Source organism: Metopolophium dirhodum, chromosome 6, assembly GCF_019925205.1.
Source record: "Metopolophium dirhodum isolate CAU chromosome 6, ASM1992520v1, whole genome shotgun sequence".
NCBI lineage: Eukaryota > Metazoa > Arthropoda > Insecta > Hemiptera > Aphididae > Metopolophium > Metopolophium dirhodum.
In genome coordinates this window covers 13,084,820-13,100,084 of record NC_083565.1, presented here as the reverse complement: position 1 = coordinate 13,100,084, position 15,265 = coordinate 13,084,820, and the positions used below count along the sequence as shown (strand labels likewise).

Below are 15,265 nucleotides of genomic sequence, written 5' to 3'. Positions count from 1 at the left end.
AACTCAAAACAGCCGTTTTCACCGCTACTCCGACAGGGCACCAGCGCCCAAGGTAAGCCGTCGCGAAAGCGACGGGTATCCACCTCCCACCGTTTATCTGTCGAGGGGCCGCGCCCTCTCATTGCCGCAGAATCCCATCCCTGACCAAACCAAACCCCCCTAAAACCCACCCGTCACACCACCAGAAAATCGCTCTTTTCAGAGCTACAGTGTTAAACCCTGAGTTTGTTACGGTCTTGCCATGGGCAAGACAGCTAACAAGCGGAAGGGCCCCGCGCAAACACCCGGGAGTTCCAAGAAGGGACGTCCACGTGCCTCGCCATCCCCACCGTCCACCTTCCTAAAAGGTCCACAGAGGGATTCCCCACCCTCTCCAACTCCGTCGACCGACTCATCAATATCAATGTCGTCAAACTGCTCCACTTCCGACACCGAGTCAAACAAATCCGCCCAACACTCCGCCCCGACTACGAAACCTCCACCAGCCAAAACATCCGAACAACAAACCCCGACATCAGCCAAACCCAAGCAAATCAGGCCACCCCCCTTAATCTTAAACTCTGCGTCCTGGCGAAAAATCGCACCAACCATTTACAAACTTCCGAACTTCACTCCATCGGCAATTACAGCCAAAACCACATCCAATGGACAAATAACCGTCCAAACTACCGACCCCACCCACTTCCGACAAATTCAGAAAGTCCTAGTTGACAGCAAAACTGAATTCCATACCTTCAGCCTCCCTGAAGATCGTTCCCTTAAGGTCGTTCTAAAGGGCATACCGATCGACATCACCACTGACGATCTAAAATCCGAACTAGAAACCCTAAACTTCCAAACAAAATACATCCGCCGTTTCGGTACTCCCGAAAAACCGATGCCCATGTGCCTCGTACACATTGCGGCAACCCCGAACGCCAAGGATATCTTCCTTCTCAACTCCCTATTTTATCTTACGATTTCGGTAGAAGCCCTTAAACCTTCCGGCCCGGCACAATGTTTTTCGTGCCAACGTTTTGGACACGGTTCCCGTAACTGTGGCCACCCACCCAGATGCGTCAAGTGCGCAGGAAATCACTTGGCATCTGAATGCCAAAAAACTCCCGACCAAACCCCGACATGCTGCAATTGCGGCGGGCCTCATACGGCTAATTTCCGCGGATGCCCACATCTCTTGACGATAAAACCCAAAATCGCACCACCAACAACCAAACCTCAAACCCTGCCACCGACAACTCAAACTTTTACACCACCCCCGCCCCCACCAACAACTACAATAAAACCCCAAACCCGCTCGTACGCTGCAGCCACCACCGGCCAAGCGCCCCCACCACCACCACCACCAAAACCGACCAGTCCCGAAGCCCCACAAATTAACCTGTCCCTCATTTTAAACCTCCTGACCAACCTCTTAACAGCCATAGTAAACAACCAGGACCCCAAAACCCTGATACAAACAGCAATACAATCATTCTTAACCATACTATCCCCCCAAAATGGATAACTTAAAAATTCTATTTTGGAACTCAAACGGCATTAACCACAAACTTGACGAACTGCGCTCTTTAGCACTAAAACTGAAAACCGACATAATCCTACTTAACGAAACCCACCTAAAACCCTCGGCCAGACTTCACATTCCTAACTTTTTTACGTACAGGAACGACCTGCCGCCCGTGCGGGGCTCGCCCGCCCACGGAGGCACGGCCGTTCTCGTCAACCGACGTATCGTTCACCAACCAGTTACCCTAAACACAACCATCCAAACCTCTTCCATCCTCGTACAACTCAACGGCCACGAAGTACTTATTTCAGCCGTATACAAACCACCCGGAACCCTACTAACGACAAACGACCTCGACCTTTTGACAAAGAGTGCCGAATGGCAAATTTCGGCAGGCGACTTCAACGCCAAACATCCGCTGTGGTATAGCCACACGACTAACGCTGCCGGCCGTGTCCTCTTTGACCACGCACAACAATCGGACTACTCTGTAACTGCTCCCTCTTCTCCCACACATTTCCCGACATGCACACGATACAGACCTGACATACTCGACATCGCCCTCGTACGACTACCCTATCAAACCCAAATCACTAACCTCAACGAACTATCTTCCGACCACAACCCCATTCTTCTAGATACACTCTGCACTCCGATCTCTTCTTCTCCACCGGTTACGAATCGGTTTATTAACTGGAAAAAATACACGACAACTCTCACGAACTTACCGAACTCAACCACTCAACCGACCAACGACCGCGAGTCTATCGACCTGGCAATCGAAAACCTCACAAAACATATCCAACAAGCGGTTGAATCCAGCGTATACGTACCGACACGCAAACACCCGTCCACTGTAGTACCAGACTACATTAAACTGGAAATACAAGACAAAAACCGTATACGCCGCGAATGGCAAATAAACCGCGACCCGACAATTAAACGACAACTAAACGCCAAAATATCTCTCATACGTACCTTACTCGCAACGCACAACACTGACCAATGGGACATCTTTCTTAACTCACTAGACCACCAAGACGGTTCAATATACAAACTCAACAAATGTCTCTTACACAAACGTCCAGCATCTCACCCACTAACCGGCCCCGACGGCCTAGTTTTTCCGGCCAACGAACGAGCAGAGCTGATAGCCGACTCGCTCGAACGTCAATTTCAAACAAACCCCGGCCCCGACTTACCAGACGTAACCGCTCACTCCCAGTACCTACAAGGCCTTGACATCACCCGATCTAACCTCTTTACCACTCCCGGCCAGATACAAGACATAATTCGCAACCTTCGCAAAAAGAAAGCCCCAGGTGACGACCTCATCACCAACACGGCTCTTAAATTCCTACCAAACAACATTATACTGTCCCTTACTCGGATCATCAACAGCGCCTTCAGAATCTGCTACTTTCCCCTTGCCTGGAAAAAAGCAGTCATCATCTCCATTCCCAAACCTGGAAAAGACCATAAACAACCCGAAAACTATAGACCAATCGCCCTCCTCTCCTCCCTGTCCAAAATTTACGAACGACTCATCCTCACCCACCTACAAGACAAACTCAAAAACAAAATGCGTCCCGAACAGTTCGCCTTCAGACCCGAACACTCGACCACACTACAACTGACCAAACTCACCCACCAACTGAGCGAAAACCTTAACAACGACTTAAACACTGCTTCCGTCTTCCTCGACGTGGAGAAAGCCTTCGACCGCGTCTGGCACGAAGGCCTACTCTACAAACTCTCCAAACTCAACATCTCGTTAGAAATCGTAAAAATCATCCAATCCTTTCTCACCGACCGTACTTTTACCACTAAAATCGAACACTCCTTCTCTACTACCAGACACGTACTCGCAGGAGTCCCTCAGGGCTCCTGTCTCTCACCGACGCTATACTTGACGTACATTAACGACATTCCAACGACTCCTAAAGCCAACCTCTCACTCTTCGCTGACGACACGATGTTCTTTACTAGTAACAAAAACCCCAAACGTGCAACCATACAACTACAACACCAACTCAACCTCGCGTCCAACTGGTTCCACAGGTGGCGAATCAAAATAAACCCGACCAAAACAGTAGGAGTCCTCTTCGGGCGTTCTAATACAACCCACATTCCACCTCTAACCATCGATAACCAACCCGTTAACTGGTCAAAACAGGCCAAATACTTAGGCGTCACGATTGGACGTAAACTTACATTCAACCAACACATTCAAGACGTAACCAAAAAAGCTACCCGCGTCCGTGGTATGCTTTACCCCTTACTTAACCGTACCAGTCCCGTTCCGCTGAAAACAAAACTTAACATACTTAAACTCTACGTGACCCCTATACTTACATATGCTGGCTCTTCCTGGGCACCCTTTATCGGCCCCTCCCATTGGAGACGTATTGAATCCGTCCAAAACATCGGCATACGCACGATAACCGGTATGCCCACTATCGTTAGAAACTCGGCCCTTTTAAAATCAGCCAACTTCAAATCTATTCAAAATTCCATTTGCTCTCAATCAAAAACAATGTTCTACAAAAACTCTTTTTCCGAATACGATCATATCCGCCTCTTAGGTAAAACCCACTCCCCTCCAACCACCAAACGTTTACTCAAACCATACCCATTAAATTGGACTGACTAACATAACTGAACCTACCAATCAACCCCAAAATCCATCCACTAGTAGAGGCACAAGCCTGGAATAGTAAACGGCATAGCCACCCCTCCCAAAGCAAAGCAAAGCAAAGGAGCAACGTCAGTCTTCCGTCAACACTTCAAGAGTCAACATCTACAGCGGAGACACTCGTTAGACGAGGCGGTGAATGATGAACGCAGCGGCGAATGACGACCCCCGGTGCTCATATTATTACGACGGAGCGCGGAGTCAACATACTCTGAACCTTGCGTGCAATTACCAGCGGCCTTACACGCGGTTTTGTGTTGGCTTACAGTCGATCTATCGTCGCGACTGACAGAAAAAGGTTCTTCTTAGAACCGTCAAATAAGACTCTCACCCTAGCTTAAATATTCGCAAATTATCCATTTAAACACAACTTTGTGAAGATTTGTGGTAATTATATACAGGGTGTATCTTATGTTATTGTACGCGGGTTTTTTTTAATGATTATAAATCAATTGATAAATAAAATGAGCTTATGAAAGAAAAACAACCAGAGTATAATCATTATTCATTCACGATCACGGGCACCCAATCCGTGACTCGACAAACGACCAACCAGGAGAGAGAAAAGACAGACAAACGATCATCAACGGAAAGAAGCAAGATTTACTAGTCGGTACGGCGGTCATATATACCCGGCAATAGCCAGAACGACTATTCAACGAACCGTTCTACTAGTCGGTACGGCAGAAACATATACCCGACAATAACCAGTACGGTTATTAACAACAAACAAATTTCCTAGTCAGTACGGCGGAATATTTTTTTTCCGAAAATCACCAATGGGATATATTTATTAAGTGTACAGATGTCGACGGACCGTATCAATACTTAAATGAACTTATAGAATGAATATACCAGATACGAACATATTATTTGGGCGTAAAGAGATAATATGATTAGAAAAGATTACGCAACACCAATACATTATGAAGCAATTTGAATGTCATCTCATCAAAAAACAGCCTACAATATATTTTATACCCACTCATGGGCACCAATACTATATTCACTAAAGTGCCAAAATAACATTGCTAAAACTTTACATAAAGGGAAAATAAATATAGCATCAATATGTCACAATGCAAAGCGGAATATCATCTCACAAAAACAATATATATATATATCTACTTGAACCAAATTACGTATTATAACGTATAAAGTGTTATCAAATACTTTGTACACCACAATGCTAATCACGTATATCTTACAAATATTATACATGACAGGAACACACAACCCACACGTGAGCAAAAATATAGCATTTACTTAAAATACGTTCTGCTAAAATATTATATAAGGGAGAATAAAAATAGCAACAATATATTATGATTTATGACGCAAATCAGAACGACACCTCGTCAGAAATAGCCTACAACACTTACATACATGAACCAATATAAGCATTATACTAACTTACAGAGTAGTAATATCAAATACTTCATTCGCCATAATACTAAGCACGTATAACTTACACGACAGAAACACATCCTCCGCGCACGTGCACAATGCAACATTCACTCAAACGTCAAGCAACAAAACATCAGTGCAAAAATATTATACAAAGGGATAATAACAATAACACTCATGAACATTCGATGTAACAAAACATATACATTTCGTACAAATAATGCCAAAAACCAACGACAACATGCAAAATATAACATATAAATGCACGGCGCACGCATATGCACACTATACAACATTCACTCAAACAACCATTTAATATCAGCGCTAAAACCATGCGAATAAGGAAAATAACAACAGTACCGAACATACAAAACACCCTCCTTGTGCCATATTGCCAAAAACCAACGACAGTGTGTATAACCACAACAAAAATGCATGTGCATGTGTGATTCACGTATAACAAACGCGAACAATCTATTCTAACGTTACGCAATAACAATTGAGTGGAGGTAGAACAATCGCTTCTCTATATAATATAAACAACGAGCAATCAATACACACATTCATTCCGTGGCAGCATCTCTCAGCGATCATAGGACGTGCCATGTCGGCACAGTGCCCACCACAGCAATAAACGCTCATCACCACGTCAACACCGTCCGCAACGACTCATGCGCCTCCATACTTTTTAGTTTTTTCATTCCGGAATTAATCTTTCTCTGTCTACGAAGTGAAATTAACTATTGCTTTTGTTCCGAACACCAGGTATGAATTAATTTTGGTACATTATTTCTATTTACCTGAACAATCCTTCCATGACATCAAACCATTAAAAAACCTCCTACATGAGCATTCCCAAATGTTGCACCTCCAATAGTCCATTCCAATTAACAAATAACACGTTAACACTATAAATAAGAGTCTAAAGTGAGCTTAACCTCAAATATATAAGCGTCTACCAATATACACTATACAAATAAAATAATAAGCCACACCTTATAGGCGCTGTCTGATATTGCATTGTCAGAATATATTTGCAGTTTATTCATCTAGATTCTAGAGCAATAAAGCGGACAGGATTTTTCTTGTTACCCCGTCTTCATTCCTCTTACATAGAATTTAACCTCAGATATATAAGCAAACAAAAAAACACGACAGAATAAAATTTATAAATCCATGATATTAGCGAATAAACAAAAAAACCATAAAGAACCATAAAGACACACATGTGTCACGTAAAATTCAGTTTGTAATAATATGCATACAAAAATACTAATCAATATGAACACGCTGCAAGCTGGCATTGTGTAATAAGAAAAATGTACTCTTAATTTTTTTTTTTTTTTGGGTAACCCGCGGCAACATAGTCCATTGGGTGTGGGGAGGGCACTGTAGATTTTTAAATTGGGTAGGTTGGTACATGTGTGTGTTGTGTTTGGGCAGAATTTCTAATGGGGCACCCGTAGGTTTCTGTCGTGCCCCGGGTGGGGGGATGGCGGCACTTGTTCTCCGGACACCGTGACTTGCCCGAAGAAAAATGCCACCCGCGGCCAAGGTATCGAACTCGGGTCGGCTGCGTCGCAGCCGACGCCTTAGTCCGCTCGGCCACTCCGTCCCGTACTCTTAATTATTGTGATAGGATATTGTAATCTAAATTGAAAAGTATTAAAAAACGTGTATCGACCCACACCAATCAAAGACGTACACATTCCAGCGAGGGTCTACGTGCTTTACTCGGTACGATACGAGGTAAGTAAACACATATATATTTTACAATCGAAGACGAATTCTCAATTCCGTATTTACTATACTATTTAACTAATAATATTCAGTAGTAGAATAAAAATTACGTAAAACAGGTGCCGATAAGCTTTTAGGTACATCACACTCGCTCATATCCATTACAGTTAGCCGCCTTACAGCCCGCACTTCCCACTCTCTATCACTCGATATTTTTATTCTACCACAATTATAATTTATAGTACATTAATTATAACCAAGTACTGTAGATGTTTAGCCGTACGAAGTACGTTTACATATAGTACTGATAGATAAGTAGTGTACTCATTATACCTAGTACCTACTTATAAATATAGAAAGTTGCTGAAATCTAAGAATCTACAAATTAATTGGTGTTTGACATATTAATTCTTGTCCTTATAGTAAAGAGAAAATCTCTGTTATTAATATTTCACGATAAAAACAATATTTATAGTTCAACTTTTATAGCCAATTTACCTACTATAAGTTATAACCATGTGTTATATTGCTTTGTATGCTCATTTCTAAGTGAATTTATTTACAGTAAATGTACTAAAATGCAATAATATTACTTTTTCCGCAGCTTCAATGTTGATATTAAGATTTTTTAAAACAAATGGTTTGTCCAAGTCATAACGCAGGTAGAGTTTTTTGAAAATAATTTGACCATTATTGGGCCAATCTGTTGGTGGCAATTTATCTAAAGGATATATTATATTTTATGAACCGTAAATACAAATGTATAATGGTGTTTTTGTCACCAAGAGGTACAGTGATACACATATTCTGGTATTCTAATAGGTATATTACTTGAATATGGTAAGGCTGTTAAACAATTCTTACCAGGAGTGCTTTCAAGTGCCGATTCCTGTGGTACATCTGTATATTCTAAAACTCTTTCTACAGACGTCATTTGGTTTTCCAAGTCTGCCGAATACCTCATTACCCATTGGAACATAGTAGATAATACAATTGATTGTGTTACGGCCAAACCAACATATCTCCCATTTGTAACTGAAATCAATGTTATAAGACAGGAGTACCTACTATTCTACAATATCAGCGTTATTAAATGTAATATACTAATATAATATTCGAACCATATAATATATTTACCATCGCTAATCAATACAAAAGAAAATATTACACAACTTATGTAGAACATGCAGGCCATATTCAACCAAAAACCGAACGCCCTACTTAAAGTTATAAACAAATACCAAGCCGATGAATGTAAATCCTGAAAATGTTGTTGCATATTAATTGCAGCAGAAAGAAAAGTATAATATTGCTGATCAATTTGGTTATAGTTTTTCACTCACTTGATGGCTGGTAAACTCTTGGATTAGAATTTGTTCTACATTAAACGCTCTTATGGTTGTCAGTTGACGCGGTCCCGCGTAATAGCTGTTTGAATTCAAATAGCCTTTTACGCGGAAAGCCGCGCTACGCTTCTCAAACAAACCGCCAATCGACGACGGACGACGCCAGCGCGCGACACCCGCGCTGTGAACCGTCGGCCGGCCGTTGGGGGAACCGGATTATAAAGTCACCAGTTTTTACCGACGACCCGCACGAGACTGACACACACGTCCCTGGCCGATCGTCTCTGTTTCTTTTTTTTTTCCGTTTGATTTGTTTTTTTTGTTCAGTGACCGACAGGGCCACAACCGGATTTCTTGTTTGTTCATCCGCGAAATAAATTGAACCCTCACATCGCAAAACTTGTGTTTTTTTTCTTTATTTGTTTTGTCGTGTGAAACCTCTTCCTCAACATCACCGCACCCACGCGGCCTTCACTAGGCCCGCATCAACTGGCTCCCCGTACAGGAATCACCGGTAAGTGAAAACTTATTAACTTACCCCTTACTACCACCATCATATACCCTTCCCGTTGCGCGACTTGGGAAAAAAGTCCCCGACGCGATCCGACAAAAACGTGGTTAGCTGGCGAAAACGGAAAAACCGGCGTTACGTAATATATTACATAAGGACGTAACGACCAGCCGCGCCGCCCGATTTACGGACGCACCGACTACACCGCGCGCGACGCTCCAAAGTCCACACACACACGACGTAGGTAGGTAGGAACGCAAGAGCGCGAGAGGGTCACACCACCACCGCCCAGCACCACCACCGATAACGTCAACACGCGATTACCTGGGACAGAAATACCACATAATCGGACTGCCGTCGCCGCCGCCCAAAGCGACAGCCGCCGTCTTCCCTAATCGCAGTAGTGGGCCGGATAACGCACACACGCGCATCCGCGACAACACTCCGCGAAAACCGGTTACTGTGATCGCCCGGCAAGCGCAATAACAAAACAATAACAACCCACTGACCTACATTCCGTACGCAAATAAACACCGATAAACGGTCAACACAGCTGATCGAAGGAACGCGACGACCGTTCCACCGACAACAGCCACATTTTAGATTTGCCCGTAAACAACACCGGAAAAACAACCGGACGTCATGTCGGGAAAATATATTAATGAGTTGACCGCCGCGGAGTTGCGCTATGAATGCAGGCAGCGCGAGTTGTCGGATACGGGCGCGAAGGATGATCTTGAAATCCGGTTGATACAACACTTCACGGACCTGAACCTACAGGCCAATGAAGTCCGGTTTCCGCCTATGGAACCCGCCGGGCATACCGGAAACAACCCGACAACAGGTCAAATACTTGACGCCGGACAAAGGGAAAACCAACCGGTCGAATCATCACCCGCCCAGCCATCGAACATCACCACCAACATCCCACCCACACCCACACACCAACAGGCTATGGACATGATTCAAGCGAGTCGGTCCATAATTAAGGAGGTACGGCAAGCGGCGGAAAACTCGGCGCATGGGCACAGTTTGGAATCGCGACTGACCATGCTCGAGGACTGCATGGCCCGCTTTGGCGACGACCAACGCCGCATTGCAGAAACAATGCGACGCCTGGAAATGGGTATGGCACGCCAAGCACCGGAACACCAACCGGAAGGGACAGCACCGACCCACCCCCACCACAACGTGTCATCGAACAACACGGAATACGGTACGAGGTACTCCGCGGCACGCGAACCGCCGTCCGCGGGTAACCAGCACGCCGAACGTTCGGTACGTTTCGATGACACGCCAAATTTATACCATGCCCCCTCCTCCACACACACCTATGCGTCACAACAATCGACGCTGATACCATACGACGACGTATGTGCAGCGAAACATTCGCTGCCGGAGTTCCTCGGAACAACGCCTGAGGACCCGGTACGATTTATACACAAAGCGGAATCGATATTGTACCAAACGCGTATAGATAGGTCGGCCTGGACTAATATTGTCACGCAGCAGCTGAAGGGTGCAGCCAGTACATGGTGGAACACCATCAGACTACTGGACCTCACCTGGGATGAGTTCCGCGCCGAATTTTTAGAAAAATTCGACAACGTGGAAATACAATCACGACTGCGGGCTGAGATAGTATCCGTCCGACAAACACAAACGCAATCGCTTACGGAGTTCGTGACACAAAAAAACCAACTCGCGCGCCGCGTCAATACCGGGCTATCTGAAACACAGCTAGTCGGTACGATAGCCGGTCTAACGCGCAACGAATACCGCACACATATCCGATTGCAGAGACCAGTGACTTTCGGAGACCTCCGCCGGGTCGCTGGAATCCTGGAATACACACCAGACGAAACGCCCACACAACAACAGCAGAAACCGGCGTACAAATCATATTCACAAACCCGCCCGCCCCAACCGAAGCCGCAACCGCGTACACGGGACGGTACTGCAGGTAAAACGCAACCGCCCAACCCGTGCAGGTACTGTGGAGGTCCTCACTGGAACAGTGACTGCCCCGGGAACACGCCGCGTTCGGGAAACGGGAAATGAGTCGACGGACAATTGTCCACGCCGCCGCCTCAAACACACACACACATACAACCACGCCACCACACACAACGCTCGGCAATACAGACGGGGATATAACTATCAAACGCGCATCGATAAACTCGGCGTCATCAGATATATCACCCATCAAAAAAATTAAAATTCCGTTAAGTAGCAGGTCATCATCACCACACACAACGACCCCTACTACGGAATTAACACGTACTCATACGGTACACACCCATAGCACAGAGGTAACCGAAACGGATGCTCTGGTAATGGCGGTGCAAACCGCTCCCCATGGTACCGATAACGCGGTTAAGAACCAGTTACCCAGCTATACATCACAACCACCGTCGAATAACGCTAAACGTGTATGCCCCGACAAAATTCCGACCCCCGCGGTCGAACTCGAATTTAGGTCAGGCCCCGTAACAGCTCTACTCGACTCACAAGCACAAAAATCGTATGTAAGCCCGAACATAGCACATAAATCCCGCGTAATAGCTGTTTGAATTCAAATAGCCTTTTACGCGGAAAGCCGCGCTACGCTTCTCAAACAAACCGCCAATCGACGACGGACGACGCCAGCGCGCGACACCCGCGCTGTGAACCGTCGGCCGGCCGTTGGGGGAACCGGATTATAAAGTCACCAGTTTTTACCGACGACCCGCACGAGACTGACACACACGTCCCTGGCCGATCGTCTCTGTTTCTTTTTTTTTTTCCGTTTGATTTGTTTTTTTTGTTCAGTGACCGACAGGGCCACAACCGGATTTCTTGTTTGTTCATCCGCGAAATAAATTGAACCCTCACATCGCAAAACTTGTGTTTTTTTTCTTTATTTGTTTTGTCGTGTGAAACCTCTTCCTCAACATCACCGCACCCACGCGGCCTTCACTAGGCCCGCATCACAGTCCCTGAAGTGATGAATTTACGTGAGTGTATATAGGACTTCGTGCTAATTAATATTAAATAAATAGCAATAAAAAAAAATTTAAATTGCAGTGATTTTATTTCATTAAATGTTTTAAACAAAAAATTCAATTGATACTCACTAACACCTTCTAGACGTATGATATTACGAGTTGTTGTCATAAAAAATGTTCTCATTTTTAAAAATAATATTACTAAAACGAATGTTGGTAGAGTCAGATAGGGATTGACAATTCCCACTATTGTTACAATGCCAATCGCCGTCAATCCAATCTAATAAAACGTAATATTATGAAAATGTCGTGGTTACACATAAACCAGTGTACCTATGTCAAATAGGTATTATAATATGAAAGGAGTAGTTAACTTGTATACAACTAATTAACACAGAAGGTAACATTTCATCAATGAGTCCTATATCTTTTGAAAACCGGTTGAGGATTCGCCCTGATATTAAATTGTGTTTTATTAAAATATAATTTTATAATTAAAAAATAACCATATTATATTACCCGATGGAGTTTTATTGAGAAAACCCATTGTTGCTCTTGTAATTGAACTGAACATACGATTATGCAAATTCATGGACGATTTAGTGCACACGGATACCAATATGGTGGATTGGACCAAAGCAGCTATTATGATCAAGAATGTTAGCACAGCGAAAACAATAACACATGTTTGTCTTGATGCAGTCCACGATGTCAATAATTCAGCAGATGAATCCGTTGCGGATGTACTACTGTCTGAAACCGAAGATTCGATTGTTCGAAAAACGTTTTCTTCCAAATTAATCCTAAACAAACCACACGTATTTTACCAATATTTAACTAATTAAACTGTAAAATGAATGTTTGAAAAAAATATTACCAATAAGTTATCCAGTAGTCTGCACCCGATGATAATATTTGCGTGAGAATACATACCGAAAATAAACCTAATACTTTGCAATAATTTCCACCCGCCAAAATATATGTAAAATAAACACTAAACGGCACATTTCCAGTAGAATGTGTTTCAGTGTGGTTTACGTTAACTGTTTTGATTTCTTTAATTGACGATGTAACAGGATTTAAAATTGATTCATGCGAACTATCACGCGTAGAATATTTTACCATGCTATCAGAATTGTTTTTTCCAACCACAATTTCATCATTGATGTTTAAAATTGGTGTTCCTGTGGAATATCCGAGAATTTTCGTAAAATATGAACCTGATGATTTTTGAAGTTCTTGATATGAACCCTCTGCCAAGACTTTTGCCTAATAACAAAAATGCATTAACTTGTTAAATATGTGTACAGTCCTACTCCTACACAAAGGTTATGTTTTATTTATGTAATAATTACATTCTCCATTATAACAATGTGATCAACGTTTATTAAGTATTGTATCTGATGGGTTATGAGTATGCAAGTCTTTTCCTTAAGATAATCTATAAAATAAAAAAGATAAAGAATGAGTAGGTATGTATGTTATAGTTTTAAAATGCAATTTGAATATTTCAGGGATACATTACCAGTTATGCATTTTTCAAATATATGCTTTCCAACACGAGTATCAACTGCTGATAGAGGATCATCCAATAAATAAATATCCGCTTGTTTGTATATAGCTCTGATGTAAAATATTTTGAGTTAATAATATTTATTCAACCATTATATTTATAGATGGGTAATTTATGCAATATGATGCAATCAAACTTTTATTATTGAAATGCATTTAAAAATATGTACTATACAATTAGATGGGTACTATGATTTATGAGATGCTGGGTAGCGGACATCGGGAAAATCGATGCAATTGTGATTAGGAAATGTCAGGATCAGAAAACAATCGTTGCTATCCATTAGCCTACGAGTTAACTGTTATAGTTTCACGAGTTAAATCGTTTGTTGATACACCATGTTCACTATAAAATACATTTATTTACAATATTGTCATACCTTGCTAAATTTACTCTTGATTTCTGACCACCACTAAGAGAAACTCCCCTCTCGCCAACAATTGTTCTATCGCCATATGGAAACTGCTCCAAGTCTGGTTTTAACGCACACACTTGTATAACCTATTTCAAATATGGTACCAAGTAATGTAATATTAAATTATCTTTTTTTTGAACATTAAAATGTGTAATAGAACAATCATAAAATAAATTTACTGTATTATAACGTTCGAGGTCCATCGGTGATCCAAATAAAATATTTTGTTTAACAGAACCTGAAAATAACCATGGTTCTTGTGATGCGTATGATACTACACCACGTACAGAAATACTTCCTTTCATAAGTGGTAGTTCTTGTAAAATTGCTTGTATTAATGAGCTCTATAAAAAAAAATATAAAGACAAATGTGTAGATCGTTCGAATTCATTGTTATACATTAAACTATACTTTTCCAGCTCCTACTGGACCAATTATCGCAACTAATTGATTGGGTGTTGTGGTTATATTTATATTTTCTAAAGTGTTATTAGCTTGAGTGACTGCCCACTTGGCCGTAACATTCAAAAATGCTACTCCAAAATTACTGAACTGTTCAGCTTCACTCTCACCAGTGATTCTATGTGATGCTTTACTATTATCATTAATAGTATTTTTATCAACATTTTTAGCTTTTATAAGGTTGTTCAGTTTTGTATCTTTTTCTTCGCTCAAAAGAAAATCCTAAAACAATTCCTTTCAATTATTTTGATTAAAATATTAAAATTATACACACCTCGATCCTTTTAATTGAGACTAGTAATTCAGCAGTTAAACCTATGCCCGGTGGAACAGTTGTTGTCAATGATCTCCTCAAAATGTTATAATACGAAGTTATTACAAATACCTATAACCAATTATGAAAATAATTATAGTATAATATTATATTATATTTCATAAAATATTAAAAAAACATTACTTTTGATGCGGTTATATAATTTCCAAATAAAATATATGAAAATAAAGTCACAAATAATGCAATTCTCGTGTTAAACATTTCAAATGAGGTCAAAATTCCTTTGATATAAGATGATTTTTTAATTTTGTTGATTTCTTTTCTATAAAATTATACAATATTATTATTATT

General features: G+C 42.0%; 1 protein-coding gene across 3 annotated transcripts in view; it reads right to left on the bottom strand.

Annotated features, from left to right (window-relative positions):
• The window catches only part of LOC132946859 (probable multidrug resistance-associated protein lethal(2)03659), a 32,322-nt gene that overhangs the window by 2,745 nt on the left and 14,312 nt on the right, over positions 1-15,265 (bottom strand). For all 3 annotated transcript variants that reach the window (XM_061016958.1, XM_061016960.1, XM_061016959.1), the window contains 16 exons: positions 15,098-15,236; positions 14,915-15,025; positions 14,590-14,862; positions 14,358-14,522; positions 14,143-14,264; positions 13,716-13,813; positions 13,546-13,631; positions 13,068-13,459; positions 12,710-12,993; positions 12,565-12,644; positions 12,320-12,470; positions 12,180-12,222; positions 8,690-8,753; positions 8,484-8,607; positions 8,211-8,381; positions 7,940-8,067 (listed from right to left, as the gene is read on the bottom strand). In XM_061016958.1, coding sequence (XP_060872941.1) covers positions 7,940-8,067; positions 8,211-8,381; positions 8,484-8,607; positions 8,690-8,753; positions 12,180-12,222; positions 12,320-12,470; positions 12,565-12,644; positions 12,710-12,993; positions 13,068-13,459; positions 13,546-13,631; positions 13,716-13,813; positions 14,143-14,264; positions 14,358-14,522; positions 14,590-14,862; positions 14,915-15,025; positions 15,098-15,236 — 2,431 coding nt within the window. The remainder of the gene's footprint in view (positions 1-7,939; positions 8,068-8,210; positions 8,382-8,483; positions 8,608-8,689; positions 8,754-12,179; positions 12,223-12,319; positions 12,471-12,564; positions 12,645-12,709; positions 12,994-13,067; positions 13,460-13,545; positions 13,632-13,715; positions 13,814-14,142; positions 14,265-14,357; positions 14,523-14,589; positions 14,863-14,914; positions 15,026-15,097; positions 15,237-15,265) is intronic.